General features: G+C 39.3%; 1 protein-coding gene across 3 annotated transcripts in view; it reads right to left on the reverse strand.

The window, feature by feature from the left end:
* LOC149775947 (uncharacterized) overlaps positions 1-21,043 on the reverse strand; it is a 76,174-nt gene extending 55,131 nt beyond the window's left edge. The window contains exon 1 of one of the 3 annotated variants that reach the window (XM_089942803.1): positions 21,022-21,043. Coding sequence is in view for 1 of the 3 variants with exons in the window: in XM_089942800.1 (XP_089798926.1) it covers positions 5,437-5,500 (64 nt within the window). In the remaining 2 variants the exon portion in view is untranslated. Of the gene's footprint in view, positions 1-5,436; positions 5,573-21,021 lie in introns of those variants that run through there. The other 2 variants (XM_089942800.1, XM_089942802.1) reach the window with 2 other exon arrangements.
* Positions 21,044-23,555: the final 2,512 nt, after the last annotated feature.

Genomic DNA, 23,555 nt, shown 5'->3' on the forward strand with positions numbered 1-23,555 from the left:
TTATAATGCAATTATATTGCATTAGTTTCTCCTATTTGCAATTATCCCAGACGTGAAACAGTAGCATTTTTCTGTGTGCTTTGAACCGGGCCTACTGCTCGATACCAAAAACTTATATATCCTGTGACTTTCCCTTAAATCACAAGCCAGTCAATGATTTGAACAAGTGGACATGAACATGTTGTTTCGATCTTCATTATGACCGCACCGGTGGCCTAGTGGTTAGAGCGTCCGCCTCGGATGCGGGAGGTTGTGGGTTCGATCACCGGCCGAGTCATACAAAAGACTTACAAAAATGATACTAACAGCTGCCTCGCTTGGCACTCAGCATTAAGAGGTTAGTGTTAGGACTGGTCGGCCTGGTGTCCGGATAATGTGACTAGGTGGGACATCATGCTACATGTGTGCGGCATGATGCCCCAAATCTAGACATCACTATAAACTGTCACATTGCAGACATCGTAGCGATATGACTGAAAAATTGTTAAAGCTACGATAAAAATCCAAAATACATCTCATATTACATCGATCTTCATTCATTTTCCTAAACTACAACGTGAAAAAAATAAAACTTGCTTGTATTATGGCGAATGAGTTTCTAACATCATAAAGCACTATAAAGTCCAATAGTTCCAAGTAATCCAGAATGATCCAAAACTATTGCGAATGATGTACAGAAGAATCTCTGTTATAAATCAAATCCGAAATTTGCTTTAAAGAACTCACGACAAATGCGTAGAGCTAATAATCTAAATGACAAATGCCCTACACACGAATTCACGATAATTCCAATAGATATATAAATCTAAATGCCATTGAATATTTTGCAGTAAATCGTACAGCTATTATAATATACACAAAAAATAGTTGCATGAAAGTTACAGCATTGCAATTGCAACAAATGGGTATATTAAATAAGGAATCTATATGATCAATGCAGTTTTCAAACACCAGTATGAATATCAAGAATAATCACTTCTGTGTAAAATCCTTTGATATAATAAGCGGTAGAGAAAATGCAGTATTGGGGGGTTTAAACGGATCCATAACTTTTAAAAACATAATCTAGCTAATCGGTAGGTCAGTCTGAAACCTTTACCTGTACCGATGTCCTTGTTGGATCACGTTATGTTTACTTGAAATGTTATAAGACATCGACCTTGAAATTTTATGATTGATTCATTTTAACAAATGTAAACTAGAAAGTTAACGTACAAAATTGCCCTATCTGCGCACGACTTCATCAGAGTTTTTTCATTGCTGCTAGCACGGTCGTGAACTCCACTATGTTCATGGTTTTATGCCACCGAGTATAGTTTACTGATCTTATTGAGACTACTTCCTGCTGCTGCGAGAAACTGAATTAATACGTATTTGCAACTTCAGTCATTTATAAATTAGTGTACCTGCTGAACCTAAGACATCGGTTTTTATTAACGTAGCTTTAACAACAATTCCGATTACCCTGGTCACAATTCCAGCCAATTGCAGCTTACGTTCTAATTAACAATTGACAAATCATTTAACACACATGATATCGGTGTTGAAGCTGTTTTCCCGCAAGTATACACAACGTTTCAAAATTAATATCCCGAGATATTGGCCTTTCATCGGAGGTTGCAACGGTAGCGTCGATTAAAATAGAGTATTTAGTTCGCTGTCCTGAGATAAAAATATATAGGGAAAATACAGACTTCTGGGTCTCATAAGGTAAGCAACGAAATGGGTGTCAGGTTCTGTTGTTAAACCCAGGTTGATGATGGTAGTTTCCCTTTTGCGGGCAATCATCAGTCCTAGTTCATGCTGCATTGAGTCATCTCTGAAGCATTAACAACAATTCCGATTGCCCTGGTCACAATTCCAGCCAATCGCAGCTTACGTTCTGATTAACAATGTACAAATCAATTAACGCACATGATATTGCTTTTGAAGCTTTTGGCTCCGTGCCTTGATAATCGAAGACAATTTTTCCTTTTATAAGTCTTATTCTTGTATTGCTTTTTTGTGTTCTCATACTTTTCTGGATTAAGATCAACCTTCACTTCGTGAAAGGAGGTTAGTGTTTGAAAACATCTTCCTTTACAAATTATACAAAGTTCTACAGGCACTTCAATAACCCTCATTGGGCAAATCAAGCACTGCAATAGCAGGGTCCCGTCAGAAAGGATTAAAGTAAGACATTGACAATTTCCGGGTCTATACAGTTTAAACAGGTCTGTATGTTCGAAGTTAATATCATAAATTGAGTACAGCATACTAAAGTCATGCTGGAATATGAAATTGTTCATGTTCTATAGACGTTATACATGATGTTATATGTGCGTCTTTATCCACTGAATGACTCGTTGATGCAATCGAAGAGTAAATTTTCATGGCACAAATTTGTTTTCTGCGACACCAACACCGTGCAAATTGATCATGGGTGTTACCATTTTATTTCACGTGACTGTTTAGCCGCAAAATTGACACGGGAAACATTTATAAAAAGCCGAATATAACTGAGTGGAATTATGCAAGAAATGTCCCCTACACGTGTTAAGCTGAGCTTGGAATGACGTTAATAAATACCTTTCCACATCTGCAGCAGCATTGTATGACTCATTTTAATGTTGTCCTTGCATTATAAGAACGGGCGCTTGTGTCTTTGTGAATAGCATAGATGGACCAGCAGAACTTGAGTAATTGTCCACGGAACGGACCATATCATGAATTATTGTAGCATTGTCAACGTTCTCAAGATATGCTTTAACTACCTTTCCATCGATGAGGAAGCGTGCCTGTTGACCAACTCCGTGATGCAGTTGTTGACAAATCCGACATTATCGTTGGTACCTTGCGCAGCATTATTGACTTGTATAAGCTTTCTAGGACTTCACAGAAGCTTCGCATCCAAGAAAATACCGATATGTATCATAAACCAGAAATGCTAGTGTCCTGAACTTCTTTGGATCCCTAGACTCTTAGTGTTGAAAATGTTGCTCTCATTGATCTCACAACACAAGCACTTCCATGTTAAAAGCGGGATCTAATATTCATTCTTTGATCTGAGCCATTGTTATAAATTTCTGCGACTTTCTTTAAGTCTGCAGACTGATATGTATGACGTATTTTATTATTATTTTCCCACGGTTCTGTAATGCTCCTAAATACCTACCTAAGCCATGTGTTGGCCAGTGATGTCGATGTTTCGTTTTCTCAATACGTATTGGTCATTTGTATTGAATATTTTGAGCGGCATATATAGTATTTGCAAAGATCCATTGCCGACTTTAATGATAACAATGCTGCTGTGGTGTTTCAGTAATTGATTTGAACACGGGTTTTGGTGACGGTGGCGGTGGAAGCTTCTTAATCGCCGCTCTGAGTCTGCATCAAGTTCACGTGTGCCTTTTGCTATCACACAAAGTTCTCCTATGACGTCTTGCATGCCTGCAATCGTCTCTGGCAAGTCTCCGGTAGTCTCTCTGTGGTGCCCTTCTGGCTTTATTTATATATGTTACGCGTCTGGTTCTCTTTATGACATGACCCATTTATTTTTCTGTTTCCATCATCGTCGTGGGGATTTTTGCAGCTTTCTTTAATCCTTCCTCAGCTTATACCGTTTTGGCTACAATTTATTTTTGTTGCTATGGTCAGAGGAGCAAACGTTTGCTCAGAGCTCTCTGTGAGATCCTCCAGTGAAATATGTCGCGACTGCAACATGTCTTAAATACGTTTGTGGATATCTGTATCACCACAAAAAGTTCCAAAATGTTCGCGATCAGCTTCGTACGATTTTCTCCTTAACATTATATTTGTCATAATCGTTTAAATTGCAATGTAAAAAACGGATAGAAACCTGCGTGGTCTACCAGTCAAGCCATGCATGAGGAAAATATAAGACTCCTAAGTGACCAGCGCAGGTACATTCCGAAACTAATCTCATTAGTGATCGGCGGAACAACAAACCCAATGAATGCTTACTAGGTTAAGAACATCAATGGCAGGAGTATCGTCGATTGTTGGTACAATTACGTACAAGCAACCCCACTTGAACCATCTCAGAATCATTTTGAACAGCAGTCTTTATTCGAAGAAAGCATATTTACAGCAATGTTAAGAATGTGTTGCTGAAACCTTTGAAGTATTGCGTAAGATGCCTGTACAGGAAATTCAATGTTAGAAAACTTAAAATCGCCCAGGTATTGCCTGTAGCTACAATGTTGTAGAAAATTACACAAAAATAAGATTACTCATTAACAGCACTGGACATCATCTTTTTTTTAATACATATATTACTTACTACAGTGGAAGATACTTTGGTGTGGGTAATTCGATGAGATAAAAAGTACAGGGAAGTACGAAGCTCATCTTCCAAGCATCAATATGTAACCTCCTTTGGAGGTAATTTTCAATATTTCGAAAATCTTCACATAATTAGTTTAATTTATTTATAAATTTCTTCGGTGTCTTTATCGTTCAAGATTGCATATACACTACCATGAAACCACGACGGCGACATAACAGATGATGTAAATCCATCTATGGTAAATTTCACGCTCAGAACAATGACAAATTTGAATCCAGACTGCAGCGATGCATCATCCTCGTGGTGCAGCTCTGATATGATTACCAGAAGCATGTCTAATTTAAGTTTTCAGATTATCTGCTTGGCTTATATACGATTGTAACGATCGAACTATAATCTTGAAGTTCGCGAGAGCTCTTTTTATAACTTAATTTCCATAATGTTTTGGTGCTCAAATACTTGACAGCACTAGTGGCTGCAATGCTTCGACGGCTTTGTTTATCCCCAACTATGCTTGCAGTTTCCTCTTGAGGCAAGCGGGAGGAAATGCTTACATATTTCGGAATGAACAAAACCGTGGAAGCATCGCATGGACTATTGCCGCTCTCTCAAACAAACGCGGTGCAACATTAAGACCTAATACCTCAAGTATGTATGTTTTTCCTGTACCTCTTTTAATCTTTATATTACGTTCTTTGGATTATTTCCTTTTTATGCTAAAGTTTCTGTTAACGTCGGCTGCGGTGTATCTTAGGTAAATGCTAGTACTTCAGTTACTCCTAGTTTTTCACTTTCTACTCTCCATACCTATTTGCTCAATATTAGCACCACATATGCACATATATCTACACACAGAAAAGTGTTAACTAATCTAAGTTATTTGGATAAATTAGTTTTTCCATTTCACTCAATAAAGAGAGACAGAGACAGAGAAACAGAGAGAGAGAGACAGAGAGAGAGGTCTAGTACACCCTAATGACAGTTCCTGCCGTCTTATATTGTCTTGTTACTCATTATGTTAACATTTATCTGCAGCGATGACAATGGATAAGTAAGCTTTGCTAGATCAAAATAATATGAAATAATTTATTGTTATATGCAATACCGAATAATTATATGTTATATTTATTAGTCTAAAATCAACTTACCACACAAAAGTATCCACACACAAGTCTTCATGATAGTTAGATATGATTTCTGTTGAGCCACCATTTATCCCGGAAGCAAACCTAGTTTAGATTTCAAACAATCAGACCTGTTGAATTTAACAAATGCTACCTGTGAGTGTCATGAACGTAACATAAAACTTTCAGCAAATCAATGACTTTTGCACACGTCTCTAGAAGATGTATAGCTGGATATTGTTACCTACCTTATACGGGGCCATGCACAGGGAATGCAGATGTATGCACATATTTTTATGACTTTAACATTAGGATTCTTGCTGATTTATTCACCTAATCTTCCTAAAGTATCCCCTGTATTTTGCACTAAGTGTCTAATATTGTTCCTCGATGGATAATATATTTTCCAAAGTGTGTATCAAGTTTGATGGTTACAGTGAACATAATAATTCACGACTTCACATATAAAGAAGTTAAACAGCCTCAGGCGGAACCGTATTAGATTGTTTCAATTTCATTCTCTGTTGCTATTAGAGTCCCTGTTATGCAAGGATCTTTTCCAATGACTTATTTATGTTCGTTTTCTCTGCAAGGCGGAGGGGCAGTGATCAGAGAGTATATTATGGTGCAATAGGTTCGCTTACAAGTTCTTCTGCTTTAGTTAAACAAGTTCAGCTTAACTGTTCACTCAACATACGTAGTTTTGTAAAAAAAACCTCACTATGCTCTATTTGGGTTGGCTTTCAGTCTATCTATATATCTGATGTCAAGGTGTCTGACGCTGTTATTTTACAACATTTATTCACGAAGTAAAATAAGTTAAATATATTGACATTCAAAGTGATATGGGTGTTAATAGATAGATATAACTTTGATGCTGTAAACTTTCATACTACCCATGATGTTGTAATCTTTCACAATACGATGTCAGCAGTGTGATACTTTATAGTGATGTCTAGCACTGAGGCATCATACCGCAGACATGTAGTAAGAGGTCCCACCCACTCACAGTATCCTGAAACAAGGCCGACCAGTCCTAACACTAAACTCTTAATGCTGAGCGCCAAGCGAAGCAGCCGTTAGTACCATTTTCGTACGTCTTTGGTATGAGTCGGCCTAGAATCCAATCCAAGACCTCCGCATCCTCAGCATCCGCGACGGACGCGACAGAGAGAGAGAGAGCGATTCGAGGGAGGTGAGTGGCGACCATTTTGTCATTTTTGTATTAAAAAATTAATAATCGATTTTTTGAACATGACAATAGATTTAATAAACAACAACAACAAAGGATCAAATTTGTTATAGTATGTGTGCCTCGTAACCGACAAATGTTTACATACACGACTAGTGTAGACTGGCTATTGCAACTATGTATCATTGATATTATGAACACTGTAGATAGATCCCAAATAAAGCGTAAACATATCGTTACGATGCACCAGATTACTGTAGGTTACTTGGTACAGGTTCAGTTTTAACATTTTCGTCCAGTGCAGTATGTTTTTCTCTCTCACTCCAGATTCTTTCTTATTTTGTTCCTTACGCACGAGAGGGGAGAGGGGAATGGAACAAAGAGAAGATTCCGGTGAAATTGTGTACCATTTTGTTTTGATTAGAAAACAGGAACTATTAATAATTCGTATCGTTATTTTCTTATGTCATGATAATTAATGAATGAGTAGAAATTCATTATTGATCTATAGGCCTTCAGTTGAAAGAATGTTTATATATTCATTTTATTGCGCCATGGGCAGATCATGGTTTAATATCCCAGTAGTATTTTTATATCAATTTGCTTTATTTCAATTCGAAAATTATTACTTTGTATGAAAGGTTACATCCATCCGGTCATGTTTATACTAAACATACCACGACTGAAAGGTTGTTGATATCGCATACAGGGTCGGTATGGTATAGAAATATATTGTGTAATAAACGTAATTAACTAAAATATGCTACATTGATCGAATGCAAAACATTCGTTGTAATATAAAGGCACAGGCATCTCATCTATTTAATAAGCACTATTTATTACGGACAGAGTGACGCTATGTGAAAGGCTTATGTGCGGGGATGCAGGCATTTGTAGGAGATAAATCAGACAATTTCAATTGTATTGGATAACGGCATAGTGACAAAATTCAACTACGACATTGCCATAATCACATTGCTTATTAAATAGATGGGATGAAAATTGGAATAATTTCCTTATAAGCATTTCGCTTTACACACAAGGCATGTGAAATTATGAACGTGCCATACAATGCAGGTCGGTATCTTGGTCGTTTTCGTTATATCATCATTGGTGACTCAGTCTCGAAGGACCATGCGAATAGCGCCCTTGGGGTGTTGTCTGTCTCTGTTGGCATCGTCTGCTGTGGCTGTGCAGGCCTATACGTGAGTGACAGTCCCTATTGCAGTTGTTGCAGATATACTGGGAAGTCTGCATTACTGTGGTTGCTGCCGCGTTCTTCTTTCTCTCACGTTTCTCTGCCGCCAACTGGCCTCTCCTCGCATCAGCGACTGATATGCCATTGTTTACCGTCAGTCTCCAGGTGTCTCGGTCCTCAGCCACCTCTTCCCAGCCATCGGGTGAAAAGTTGAATGCCTTTATGTCCCTCTTACATACATCCTTAAAACGGAGTGAGGGGCGTTCGACTCTTCTCGTGCCAGTGGCCAGCTGTCCATATAGGATGTCCTTTGGCAGCCTTCCATCCTCCATGCGTCGGACGTGTCCCAGCCATCGAAGGCGGCGTTTGCTCAGCAGGGAGTACATGCTGGGGGTACTTGCACTCTTGCACGCTGCAGGATCTCGTTGTGTGGAACACGGTCTTGCCAGCTGATTTTCAGGATGCGTTTTAGGCACCGTATATGGAAGGAGTTGAGCCGGTGTTCTTGCCTCATGTAGGTACTCCAGGTCTCACTTCCATATAGAAGTGTGCTGAGAACACAGGTCTGGTAGTCTCGGACCTTGGTGTGCTCTGTAAGCGCGTTGTTTTCCCACTCCCTCTTCGTTAATCGAGCCATGACGGTGTTTGTCTTTTCAATCCTTCTGTCCAGCTCCATTTGTTTTTTCCAAGCTGATGGTGAGACCAAAGTGCATGCAGGCAACAGCAAAACGGTCTCCCAGTCTCTGGAGGGCTTCCTCGGTGTGGGTCACAAGAGCTGCGTCATCTGCATAAAGCATCTCCCTGATGAGCACAGCTCTCACTTTGGTCTTTGAGCGCAGTCGTGCCAAGTTGAACAGCCTCCCGTCGGACCTGGTGTATAGATATATGCCATCCGTGGACGTGTCGAAGGTGTGGAACAGAAGCATTGAGAAGAAGATCCCAAAAAGTGTTGGTGCCAGCACGCAGCCCTGCTTCACGCCGCTGTTAATTGGGAAGGAGATTGAGGAGGATCCATCATACAGGACTGTTCCCTTCATATCTGCATGGAAAGAGATTATCATGCTGAGGAGTTTTGGGGGGGCAACCAATCTTACTCAGAAGTTCAAAAAGACCCTTCCTGCTGACCAAGTCAAAGGCCTTGATGAGGTCGATGAACATCGTGTATAGTAGTTGACCTTGCTCTCTGCTCTTCTCTTGGAGTTGTCGTAGGGAGAAGATCATGTCTGTCGTCGACCTGCCTGCTCTGAAGCCGCACTGTGATTCCGGGTACACACGGTCCGCCAGCAACTGCAGCCTGTTGAGTATGATGCGGGCGTACACTTTACCAACGATACTCATGAGCTAGATCCCTCTTTAATTATTACAGTCACTGCCGTCGCCCCTGTTTTTGTACAGGGTCACAAATGTGGCATCGCGCATGTCTTGGGGGACTACTCCTTCCTCCCAGCAGAGGCAAAGTAGCTCATGCAGTGATTTAATCAATGTTGGTTTTCCACGTTTGATAACTTCGGGCGGGATGCTGACACTACCTGGTGCTTTGTCGTTTGGAAGGGAGTCGATTGCTTTGCTAAGCTCCTCTAAGGTTGGCACTTTGTCGAGTTCTTCCATGGTGGGCAGATCCTTTATGCTGCTGAGGGCTGCATCGGTGACTGATGTTTCTCGGGAGTATTGCTCTGTGTAGTGCTCCACCCATCTGGCCATCTGTTGCCCACGGTCTGTGATCTTCTCTCCCATCAGATATTTCAGGGGAGCGACCCCTTTCACTGTAGGGCCTAGAGCCTTCTTGATGCCACTGTACATACCTTGGATGTGTCCGGATTTGGCACTGCGCTGGATCCCTTCACACAGTTGTTGCCAGTACTCGTTCGCGCACTGTCTAGCGATGCATTGGGCGTTACTTCGGGCACTTCTGAGAGCAGCAAGCGCCCTTTCATTATGGCCTTTTTTGTAAGCTATGAAGGCTTTTCGTTTCTCCTCGATTTGTGGTTCCATCCTTGATAGGTGTGCGTTGAACCAGTCCTGACTGGGTCGTTCCTTCTTGCCAAACGTTGACATAGCTGTACTGGAGATAGCACCCTTCATGGCGTTCCACTTGGCTGTAGCGTCGTGCTCATGCAGGTCCTAGAGAGCCTTGTCCAGGGCGGACACATACTCCTCCACCTGCTGCCCACGAGGGCATGGTCGGAGTCGCAGTCTGCACTGTGGTAGGTTCTGGTGGAGAGGACGCTGTTAAGGGCAGAGCGCCTGGTGATGACCAAGTCGAGTTGGTGCCAGTGATGGGATCTGGGGTGTTTCCATGACACTTTGTGTTGTGGCTTACACTTGAAGAAGGTGTTTGTGACGCACAGTCCATGGTAGGTGCATAGTTCGTCTATCTCAACTTACCGAGTTAGTTTTTAGCTGACTTAAGATACAAGGTTAATATACAGAGAGTTTTGCCTTTTAATCATAAGGGCGCAATCTTTATTAAATATTATATAATTGTAATACCGAAATAGATTTAATCTCAATCTATTTTAATAGAAAATTACTTTCAATATAATTTAATGAAAAAAAAATTAGTTTTAATACAATTTAGAGAAATTTCAATATTATTACTTTCGCTAAAAATGTATATCCTAATATATATATATCAGGGGGTGTGTGAGGCCTGGGCCTGACGTCCCGTTTGCCAAAGGAAAGTGAAGCGTCTCTCATAGCCTCTCCTTCCCAGGTGTAGTGATCGCCGCAGGACCACTGTCACGTTCTGCGGGGCAGGTGGTTACTTGCATATGGCCTCTCCTACAATATCGTGTCCACAGCAGCACCTTCACGTGGGGCCCCCTGTTTTAACAGAGCCTGCCGTGTGGCGCGAACGAGTGCCCGGCGGTATAACTGGGTGGGCAGACTGGGCTCATTAGCCTTGGCAGGCAACCAGTCTAAGAGAAGGAAAACTCTGACTCCAAATCCGGGCAGATGAAGCTCGTTAGCCTTGTCAGGCAATTCATCTAAGAGAAGGAAACTCTGATTCAAAACCCACCAAGTCCCATCCATTGGATTATGGCTCCACTGCCTTGTGGATATCTTCGGGAGAAGGAAAGGCTACGGGAGTAAACCCAGACAGAAAATCCCTAGTAGAGCCCCTAAGGCGGCTGGGGGTTGACTACGACTTCGTTCCGACAGCTCCTGCATCCAAACTGGTGCCAAATGTCATGCTCAGCATTCCTTTGGACCCCATCAGCAAGGACGAGAGGGGAATCCTGACGTCGCGGCAGTCCAGGATCTCCATACTCCACGCCCAGGCTTGCGCCCTGGAGAGGACACTCCTGTCTCGCTAATGAGAGAGGAAAAACACGGAAGCTGACAGTTTACGGGTTATAAGTCCCACCCGATTGGCGTAGGGAAGGGGTGCCACGGGTCAGCTTTGACGGTGGGAGGGATCATCGTCTCCTACTGGCCAACTATCGCCCGCCTCAAGCCGGGCAGCCCCGGGTCAGTAAGGTGTTGACCCGCCATCGTCTGCCTGCTCCAGTGGGTGTCTGGAGCTCAGTGTGTTGTTCAGCATGACAAGCAGACGGTAATTCCACACCAGACAAAAGAAACAAGAAACCAATAAAGAAGACTCCAGCTCTTCTATTTGCAAGTTGGAATGTGCGCACCATTTGTACAGGCATCTCCGATGACCTCAGAGAAGTGGATGACACCAGAAAGGCGGCCATCATCGATAGAGAACTCACCAGACTAAATATCAGCATAGCTGCCCTCCAGGAAACCAGGCTCGCCTCTAGTGGCTCCCTCAGAGAGGAAAACTACACCTTCTCCTGGAAGGGCCGAGAACCTGAGGAGCCCCGCCAGCACGGAGTGGGCTTCGCCATCAAAAACAATCTTCTGGCCTCGGTTGAACCTCCCACAGGAGGCACTGAGCGTCTCTTGTCCATCCACCTCACCACTGTTTCAGGTCCTGTCAACATCATCAGTGTCTACGCCCCAGCCCTCACGTCGTAAGAAGATGCGAATGATCAGTTGTATGGTCAGCTGGATGAACAGATTAAAGGATGTCCCAAAAACGAACCACTATTCCTCCTCGGCGACTTTAATGCCAGAGTAGGTGCGGACCACGAGTCATGGATTACCAGCCTCGGATATCATGGCACTGGAAAAACCAATGAAAATGGTCAGAGACTGCTGCAAACATTCCTTCTAGATGGGTAAATGAGCTGATCTGGCAAAATTGTCTACTTAATGACGTACAAAGACCCAGAAGATAGTCTGCAAGAAACGATGGAGCCGCACTTTGAGATTCTGGTGGACCACAAGAACTAGACGTATGACCATATTTGTTCATGTCATAAGAAATCTATAAAAATCCTCGATCTGCGGACACATCAGTCCATTCGTCAGAATCGCAAAAAGGCTTGTGTTGTTACAGAAAAGATTATCGTCTATGCACAATTTTTTTATATAGTATAAGGATTCTTAGTGTTAAGATGATAATCAAACATCAGTACATTGCAACATTGGATTATTTTAATATATCTTTACTAATCTTTAATATATTTTATTGGAAAGTTTAATTGTTTGAAGATCTTATATTTACTTGTAATTATATTATTGATTATAGTATACATAAAAAACGTTCTCTACCAATTTCAAACTCAGTAACAGTTACCTTAGAAATGAAATACTCTTTCAATGATAGAGTTTAATATATTTCCATTTTAGATTAAATTCAGTAAAATGTATTTCTATTAAATGATTGCTGTATTAATCTGTAATGTAGAATTTTAGATTCTTTAGATATCGTGAATTTAGTCAATATTTAATTATCTGTTTTATATTCTAAAAGGCCGAAATTATACAAATGTATGATGTTGGTAAGTGAACGAATGTCGTAGTTGTATATGTATCCTTTTTATCTGTAATTTTAGTTTATGAAGAGTGATATTGGAATGTTTATATTGCAAAGTAATTTTATATATTGAATATTTCAATAAAATGAGTCCATTCATCAGAATCTCAAAGAGGCTTGCCCAGATGTAGCTAGATCTTCCTTGTCAATGTGACACCTCTTTCGAGAGAGCTTGAATTTCTCTCTCTCTCTCTCTCTCTCTCTCTCTATCTCTCACTCTCTCTCTCTCTCTCTCTCTCTCTCTCTCTCTCTCTCTCTCTGGTCACGGGAGACAGCATTACTAAGAGTGTATGAGGCGAACATTCTCGTAAAATATACAGGCTCATGATTTAGCTTCATCTTACGCTAGTATATGTAAACCGATATTTATCAAAGTAGCAATAAAGAATGCCCTTTTAAGCTTGGTACTATAAAAGCGTAACATCATATGTAAACGTCATTATTTCGTGTATTAAATAAATGCAACCGTTTCATTGTGGAATGTTCGAAATGGTGTTTATCTTTAGTCAGCAGACAGTTCAAGCGTAAAGTAACATGTGGTATCACGTGCCATTAGTTCTGAGCCCTGAATTTATTGCAGAAAGGCGAAATCACTAACTCTAAGCAAAGATCTGTAAGTTGACTTAGCTTGTCCAAATACTGTTTCAGAGAGAGAGAGAGATAGAAACCACGTGAAATGTAATACGTTGCATCTGGGAGAATGCAAACCTGAATAGGCAACATCTGGTGACAACCACAACGGGCTAATTACATGAATAGCACAGACAATTTTAGTCATTCTCTCTTATTTGCCTATATGTTAGCAGTTTTAATGTACTTAATATTCAGCCGAAAGCGACGATGTGTCTTTGGTTTTCTTTTATTTTAAGTGCTTAATGTATCATATATATACGAAAAATACGAAAGCTGAATTATCGAGCAATTGTTCCATAGATTAAAATCACGAATCAAGTAGAAATGTTTCAGCTCCTAACCATGAGGACAAGCTCTATAAAATGGGTAAATAGAAATACCCTCAACGCCACCCGAATATAAGCATATCAAACGTTTCTATTCGGCTGTTCATTGACTCTGCGTATATCCGTTTTGTTCCTTTAGCTTCCACAAGATTCAACATTTAGCTGCATTTTTTCCTGAGTGTCACAATATGGCTTAGTAAAAACATTGTCCGGGCTTTCCATGCTTAATCTCCGATAAAGAGTTCTCAAATTTATATGTGGACAAAGTTCCAATAAACTAAAAATTCCGTTACCGGGAAAGAAACTTCTGTCCTATATCTAAATGTTTTGGATGGTTTATTATCATCAAATGTTGAATGCGAGAAAGACTGCTTAAATCGATTGCATGTTTGATGTGCACTGTTAGCTGATATTAACAATGAACGTTTTGCTGAGCAAATATTGTGCTTCTTGATGTCTTATTTTTATCTGGATTTATATCATCCCAAAATATGCTCGCATACTTACACACTAATTATATTATTCTAATCAGAATTGTTTTAAATAATTCTTCTTCCATTATTCCTCCTTTATCTTTCTCTTTCACTCACATTCACAAATGAAGAGAGAGTAAAGAAAAAGAGAGATAGATATATCCTGTACACCCTCATGACATGCTATGTTGTTCTATACTGTCTTGTTTATCATTACCTGTAACAGTTATCTACAGCGATAACCATTAATGTTACAATTAACAAACGAACTGTGAACATCCGTATGATAAAAAAGTATTAAAGTTTCACTTCCAAATCATCCTGAACATAAATTAGTCTGAGATCAACTTATCCATAAAAGCAATCTACATTCAATTCTTCATGACATTTAGAAATGCTTATCCGGACCAGTCATTTGTTTCGCATGGAAACAGATTATATATTTTAAGCAATAACAATGGCTAAATGTCAAAAAATACAACGAATACAAGTAGGCAGTAAACAAGTTCAAAGTTTTGAGAACACTATCACATTTGCACACGTCCCTAAAACATGGTAAGTTAGATACATGTAAATACAGCACGTGCGTTGCACTAGGAGTGCGGATATAGAGATTTTATTTTGAATTTAGCATGTGGTATTCTCGCCATTCTTTCACTGATCTGTTCGAAATGTTTCCTCCAATTTTCACTCAACTTCTTATGACATAAGGTTGATACTATTCGACACTAATTCGTGGCGAGAAATATAATTATAAAATCAGGACCGTAGACAGCGATCAAGGGCCCTAAGGATCAAGGCTGTCCTAATTCGTGTTCAAACAAACTTTTTCTTTTATAAAATTAAAAAGTTTTGTTTGGCCGGGGCTCTTATGGGACAGGGTCCCGGCGATATAGCTCCTCCCCCCCCCCCCTTGTCGGCCGTAAAACAAATTTAGCAGATGAATTAGTATTAAACAAGATATTAAATTCGACTTCATTCATTGGTCGCAATTTTCTTCCCGAAAGGTATTAGTGATTCATGTACGGATCCATCTTTGCAATCACTTATCTTATTGACACATTCCAGCGACTGGAAATGCTTTTGCAATGTGTTCTGGTATGTTTCAATCTCGGTAGACGAGTACTATTGAGTGTGTCAATATTATATTCTGGCCATCCAATACATATATGAACAGGCAATAAAAGAATGTTGGTCACAGGGTCGCGATGTGGTCTGTTTTTATGTTTCTAGAATTGTTGACTACTAGGTTTAACTGGCTCATAATCACGTTTAATTCTATTTAATAGACTCATTAGAGCAGATTGTTTTGGGCAGAGATCCACAACTGCAGACTAACAAGCCTGGTCTAATCTGGACTCGAAAAGCAACCTAATGATTTTAAGTCAGGCGACGGTTTCCCGTAAGTTCTAACAGTGGATGGTATACGCGATTCATTATTTCCATCATCTGTACTTTGCCAGACCAGTCCTGAAATGGGTATATTATGGAACGAAGAAGTTTCTTACGCACCTACCGTATATGGTTCATTTTTCGCTCATGACCCAAACATACGACAAATTGTCCTGAGTAACTTGTAGATTATTGACTCGTCTACGCTTCTAAGGTAGGTTTTAATCGACCAGATACTGGAAAGACCACCTTATGCGTGCTAAGCTGCTATTCAATCATTATTCGAAGACCGGAACATACATCTAACAACATTCGTTGTTGTTGTTACAGGGTTTAAAGCCAATTTTCAGCACAAGATAGGTTGCACATGGCAGCCAATATAAATGATGTGGAAAACCACTGAAAACCCCAGAAAGAACCACCGACCCACGAGAAGCTACTGGCAAGCTTTCTCACGCACCTACACTGGCCGAGCCCGAGACATCTCAACACGCTGACGGTGGTGACATGATAGTGATCTGTAACGGTGGGTGCTTTAGATCATTCGGCCACATTCTTTGTCTAATCTCTACACACAGTCCAATCCTAATTGTATCAGTAAAATTGTCCTTTCTGTCCTGTGTGCAATGTCTATGCTAACGAATGTAATGACAAACAGCTGACTTCAAATTAAGAACAATTACAAGAGCAGCGTCATAAACAATGGTATCATGCTTCCCACTGAGTCGAATAACAGGTGGACTGACAAACGAACTTGGTGACCATAAAGTGCACTGTTTAACACTGCAGATGCCAACACATCTAGAAATGGCTTAAACAAAACCTCTAGTCCCAAATATTTTGATTAACCCACATAATGTACGTTTCGTTCCTGACGGTTTGCACTATGAAACTCACGTCCAGTGACAAAAGAATTATTATTATTAGTAGTAGTAGTTATAGTAGTAGTAACAGTAGTATGATCATCTTTGATCATTAATCTTTTATTACTTCATGTTTATATTTGAAAGAGATTTTTTCCAACGGCTTTTGCAATTCTTAATATTTACAGTGTAACCGTCTATCTTTTAATTTTATAGCATTCGGTGTTTCAGATTCGGTATAAAGGTGTACGGTCTCAATTTGTGTTTAGGCAATATTTTCTATTGACACTTTAAGAGCATTACCTTTGATTAGAGACATAACTAATACTGCGTTAGCGTGCCGATGGGAGAGCTTATCTTCCTAGATTGTTATGTTTGCAAAGATGTATCTTTTAATGTTGTATTTTATTTAGCTCTTCTATTTAAATGTTCAGAACTTTACCTCTAAGCTGCATCATGCGGCTACTATTTTGCTGAATAGCTGTTGCACTCTGATATATATTTCCATAACACTTTCCACCACCTTTGCTTATAATGCAATTAGTTTGTATTAGTTTCTCATATTTGCAATTATCCCAGACGTGAAACAGTAGCATTTTTCTGTGTGCTTTGAACCGGGCCTACTGCTCGATTCCAAAAGCTTATATATCCTGTGACTTTCCCTTAAATCACAAGCCAGTCAATGATTTGAACAAGTGGACATGAACATGTTATTTCGATCTTCATTATGACCGCTCCGGTGGCCTAGTGGTTAGAGCGTCCACCTCGGATGCGGCAGGTTGTGGGTTCGATCCCCGGCCGAGTCATACAAAGACTTACAAAGATGATACTAACAGCTGCCTCGCTTGGCGCTCAGCATTAAGAGGTTAGTGTTAGGACTGGTCGGCCTCGTGTCCGGATAATGTGACTAGGTGGGACATCATGCTACATGTCTAATCAATGCAGTTTTCAAAGACCAGTATGAATACCAAGAATAATCACTTCTGTGTAAAATCCTTTGATATAATAAGCAGTAGAGAAAATGCAATATTGGGGTATTAAACGGAACGATAACTTTCAAAAACATAATCTAGCTAATCAGTAGGTCAGTCTGAAATTTGTACCAGTACCGATGTCCTTGTTGGATCACGTCATCTTTACTAGAAATGTTACAAGACATCGACCTTGAAATTTCATGATTAATTCATTTTGACAAATGTAAACTAGAAAGTTAACATACAAAATTGCCCTATCTGCGCACGACTTCATCAGAGTTTTTTCATTTCTGCCAGCACGGTCGTGACCTCCGCTATGTTCATGGTTTTATGCTATCGAGTATAGTTTACTGATCTTATTGAGACTACTTCCTGCTGCTGCGAGAAACTCTGAATTAATATGTATTTGCAAATTCAGCCATTTATAAATTACTGTACCTGCTGAAACTGAGACACCGGTTTTTATTAACATAGCTCTGACAACAATTCCCATTGCCCTGGTCACAATTCCAGCAATACGCAGCTTACGTTCTAATTAACAATGTACAAATCAATTAACGCACATGATATTGGTGTTGAAGCTTTTCTTCGCTCAAGTATACGCAACGTTTCAAAATTAATATCCTGAGATATTGGCACTTTCATCGGAGTTTGCAATGGTAGCGTCGATTAAAATATAGTATTTAGTTCGCTGTCCTGAGATAAAAATATATAGGGAAAATACAGACTTCTGGGTCTCATAAGGTAATCAACTAAATGGGTGTCACGTTCTGTTGTTAAACCCAGGTTGATGATGATAGTATCCTTTTGCGGGCAATCCTGAGTCCGAGTTCATACTGCATAGAGTCATCTCTGAAATGTTTCATTGATTTGCAAAAGCGGCTATATAAAAATTGGTAAGTGGATGAGTTAACGGTGAGGCCATAATTTTATACGATTTCTGCAACGGAGATTTTGGCTCCGTGCCTTGATAATCGAAAAACATTTTTCCTTTTGATAAGTCTTATTCCTGTGTTGCTATTTTTATGTTCTCATACTTTTCTGGATTAAGATCAACCTTCACTTCGTGAAAGGAGGTTAGATTTGAAAACATCTTCCATTACAAATTATACAACGTTCTACAGGCACGTCAATAACCCTCATTGGGCAAATCAAGCACTGCAATAGCAGGGTCCCGTCAGAAAGGATTAAAGTAAGACATTGACAATTTCCGGGTCTATGCAGTTAAGACAAGTCTGTATGTTCGAAGTTAATATAATAAATTGAGTACAGCATACTAAAGTCGTGCTGGGATAAGAAATTGTTCATGTCCTATAGACGTTATACATGATGTTATATGTGCGTCTTTATCCACTGAATGACTCGTTGATGCAATCCGAAGTGTAAATTTTCATGACACAAATTTATTTTCTGCGACACCAACACCGTGCAAATTGATCATGGGTGTTGCCATTTTGTTTAACGTGACTGTTTAGCCACAAAATTGACACGAGAAACATTTATAAAAAGCCGAATATAACTGAGTGGAATTATGTAAGAAATATCCTGTACACGTGTTAAGTTGGGCTTGGAATGACGTTAATGAATACCTTTTCCACATCTGCAGCAGCATTTTCTGACTCATTTATGTTGTCCTTGCATTATAAGAACATGCGCTTGTGTCTTTGTGAATAGCATAGATGGGCCAGCAGAACTTAAGTAATTGTCCATGGAACGGACCATATCATGAATTATTGTAGCATTGTCAACTTTCATAAGATATGCTTTAACTTCCTTTCCATCGATGAGGAAGCGTGCCTGTTGAACAACGCAGTGATGCAGTTGTTGACAAATCCGTCATTATCGTTGGTATGTTGCGCAGCATTATTGACTTGTATAAGCTTTCTAGGACTTCACAGAAGCTTCGCATCCAAGAAAATACCGATATGTATCATGAACCTGAAATGCAAAGGCCCTGAACTTCTTTGGATCCCTAGACTCTTAGTGTTGAAAATGTTGTTCTCATTGATCTCACAACACAAGCACTTCCATGTTAAAAGCGGGATCTAATATTCATTCTTTGATCTGAGCCATTGTTATAAATTTCTGCGGCTTTCTTTAAGTCTGCAGACTGATATGTATGCCGTATTTTATTATTATTTTCCCACGGTTCTGTAATGCTCCTAAATACCAACCTAAGCCTTGTGTTGGCCAGTGATGTCGATGTTTCGTTTTCTCAATATGTATTGGTTATTTGTGTTGAATGTTTTGAGCGGCATATATAGTATTTGCAAAGATCTATTACCGACTTTAATTATACAAATGTTGCTGTGGTATTTCAGTAATTGATTCGAACACGGGTGGTGGTGGCGGTGGTGGTGGAAGCTTCTTAATCGCCGCTCTGAGTCTGCATCAAGTACACGTGTACCTTTTGCTATCACACAAATTGTTTCTCAAAATTCTCTCCTGTCTTCTTGCATACCTGTAATCGTCTCTGGAAAGTGTCCAGTAGTCTCTCTGTGGTGCCCTTGTGCCCTTTTCATATAACTTACGCGTTTGGCTCTCTTAATAATATGACCCATTTATTCTTCTGCTTCCATCATCGTCGTGGTGATTTTTGCAGCTTTTTTCTACCGCTTCCCCAGCTTCTACGGTTTCGGCTACAATCTATTTTGTTGCTTTGGTCAGTGGCACAAACGTTTGCACAGAGCTCAATGTGAAATTTTCCAGTGAAATATGTCGCGACCGCAACATGTCTTAAATACGTTTGTGGATATATGTAGAAGTACAAAACTGATCTCCTAGGCATCAATATGTAACTCCTTTGGAAGGTATTTTAAATATTCCGAAAATCTTCCCATAATTAGTTTAATTTATTTATGAACAGCTTCGGTGTCTTTATCGTTCAAGATTGGAAATACACCACCATGAAACCATGACGGCGACCTAACAGATTGTGTAAATACATCTTTGGTTGAATGACCACGCATGGCGAACTTCACGCTGAGAATAATGACAAACTTTAATCCAGACAGCAGTGATGTCTAGACCTCGTGGTGCAGCTCTAATATGATTACCAGTAGCATGTGTTATTTAGGTTTTCAGGTTATCTGCTTGGCTTATATACGATTGTAACGATCGAACTATAATCTTGAAGTTTTTATAACTTAAATTCTATAACGTTTTTGTGCTCAAATACTTGACAGCAATAGTGGCTGCGATGCTTCGACGGCTTTGTTTATCCCCAACTATGCTTGCAGTTTCCTCTTGAGCCGAGCGGGCAAAAAAGCTCACATATTTGGGGATAAATAAAACTGGAAGCATCGCAGCGACTGTTGCCGCTCTCTCAGTAAAATGTAGTGCAACTGTAAGACCTAATAGTTCAAGTATGTATATTTGTCCTGTACTTCTTCTAATGTTTATTTTACGTTTTTCTTTGGATTATATTCTTTTTTTATGCTAAAGTTTCTGTTATTTTCGGCTGCTGTGTATCTTAGATAACTCTTACACACACAAATTGCAGTTCCTGTCGTGTTATATTGTCTTGTTACTCATTATGTTAGCATTTTTCTGCAGCGATGACAATGGATAAGCTTTGTGTCTTTGTTACATTAAAATAATATCAAATAATATATTGTTATATGCAATACTGCATAATTATGTTATATTTATTAGTTTGAAATCAACTTACCATACAAAAGTATCCACACAAGTCTTCATGACAGTTAGGTATGAATTATGTTGAGCCACCATTTATCCCGGAAGCAAACCTAGTATAGATTTCAAACAACCAGAACTGTTGAATTTAACAAATGCTATATGTGAGTGTCATGAACGTAATATGAAACTTTCAACAAATCAATGACATTTGCACACGTCTCTAGAAGATGTTTAGCTGGATATTGTTACCTACCTTATAAGGGGCCATGCACAGGGAATGCAGATGTATGCACATATTTTTATGACTTTAACATTAGGATTCTTGCTGATTTATTCACCTAATCTTCCTAAAGTATATCCTTCATTTTGCACTAAATGTCTAATATTGTTCCTCAATGGATAATGTATTTTCCAATGTGTGTATCAAGTTTGATGGTTGCAGTGAACATAAAAAGTTATTGCGGATTAAAGTAAAGTACATGCTATTCGATAACAATTGGTGGCGGAAAGCTTAATTAACGCTTTAACGTGTAAAGAAGTTAAACAGCATTGGGCGCAATAGTATTAGATTGTTTCAATTTCATTCTCTGTTGCTATTATAGTCTCTGTTACGCAAGGATCTTTTTCAATCACTTATTTATTTTCGTTTTCTTTGCAGAGGGGAGGGGGCAGTGACCAGAGAGTATATCATGGTGCATGGTGCAAGTTTCAGTTTACGCAGACTAATTTTATTTAGTGTATGAACTCAGGGCCGTAGATAGCGATCACGGGCCCTGTGGTAACAAACACCCGGACCTCTCAGTTCTTGTTCAAACAACTTTTTTAAAATAAAATTAAAGCGTTGTTTGGCTCAGGCTACCTTACGGGCTCTGGTCTCCAGGGATATATCCCAGGTTGCCCTTCCCTCTTGTCGGCCCTTTGTGAACCAATAGCATATATAACTCACGCACGCTTTTATATATATATATATATATATATATATATATATATATATATATATATATATATATATATATATATATATATATATATATATATATATATATATATATTGTTGCAACCGATCGGGTCTGGTCTATACTAGTCTAGGAAAACACAAAGTGGTGATAATTATATTGAATCAAACAGTACCACTGAATTTGTTTTCAGTTTAGGCAGGCCGAAGAAAGTATCGACACTTAAGATAAAATATTATTGTGTACATTTTGTCTGATTCTCCTGATTTATGTCACTAATACCAAAGATGCGCTAGTTTTAAGAGCAAACGTATAATTGAGACCCATGAGGTTTACGGACAGACGGACGGAAAGGCTGTTTTTAGCTATGCCCTTGACTTACCGAACCCCAAAATGAATTGTGTCCGTCCGCTATGAAGCTCAACGATCATCGGGAAGAAGAAAAAAATCATTAACGAGGTTATCATTTAGAAACGGAAATGTTTACTTATGGACAGAGACAGAGACTGGGTTTTAGCCTCTATAATCTGGTTATTGACAGTAACTGGGCCGTTCATTTAGTACGTATGCAATGAGTGGGAGGGGAGTTAACCCACATGCATACGCTTGCGTATGGAGGGGGATCTACTAATGATGTACGTACGCATAGGAAATGGGAGGCGGTGAAACCTCGATAATAATTTGTCTAATACATAACCTATTCGACTGGGTTCAGTCGGCGTTTGAATTTTAGTGGACACTAGACACTTTTTAAAGTTACGCAGTATATTTCTTTGATGCAGCCATATATTCAACGTCGGTGGACTATCTGTTTTATTAAACACGTTAATATGATTAATCGTTGATCGTTTTTGCATAGAATAAATATAGGCCATTATGCAAAATGGGGGTTTTCAAGCTTACGTACGCAGGTGGTGGGATGTAAAAAAAGTACGCATATGTGTGGGGGTCAAGCTTTGCCAGATTTTTGCGTACATAATAAATGGATGCCCCTAACCTCCAAATAAATTGTTGTTACTTCATTACCATATTTCAGTAAATTTTCGTGTCCATTAAATAAAATAGAACTCAGGATAATATGGAAAATACATATAACTGAGGGACGGACAAATAGGAAGCCACAATAATATAAACCCCGTGTTATAACGGGTGTTTAATTAAAAAGCATTTGAAATAAGTGAAAAATTGGCGTATTTAGAATAAAGATACGTTTTATTTTATATCACATGTATTGTTCCGCTGCAAAATTGTCTGGAGGATACTAACATTGAAGCAAATAAAAATTATCGGTCAGTTAATAGTATTGCTATAACATCTTATTGCTCGAAACGTTGTTGACAACACTTTCACACTTGTATTCTAGAACAAAGGAAAGAACAAGTTTTTTCTGGAACATGATCATTGCAGATGGCAGATTCACTGTGTCCAATCAAATTACAATACTGAATTATTACTAAAAGGATGTAAATGTTGATGGATATACTGTTCAAATAAAGATGATTTTGCACTCGAAACCTATCAACCTGGTTCAGGAATGCAATCATAATCAGACTTGAAGTCTTACCTTTGAGTTACCAAATTAGAAACCTTGTCTAGCACGGAGACTTTA

The sequence above is a fragment of the Sinohyriopsis cumingii genome, chromosome 18 (genome assembly GCF_028554795.1).
Source record: "Sinohyriopsis cumingii isolate HCF-2022 chromosome 18, ASM2855479v2, whole genome shotgun sequence".
Classification (NCBI taxonomy): domain Eukaryota; kingdom Metazoa; phylum Mollusca; class Bivalvia; order Unionida; family Unionidae; genus Sinohyriopsis; species Sinohyriopsis cumingii.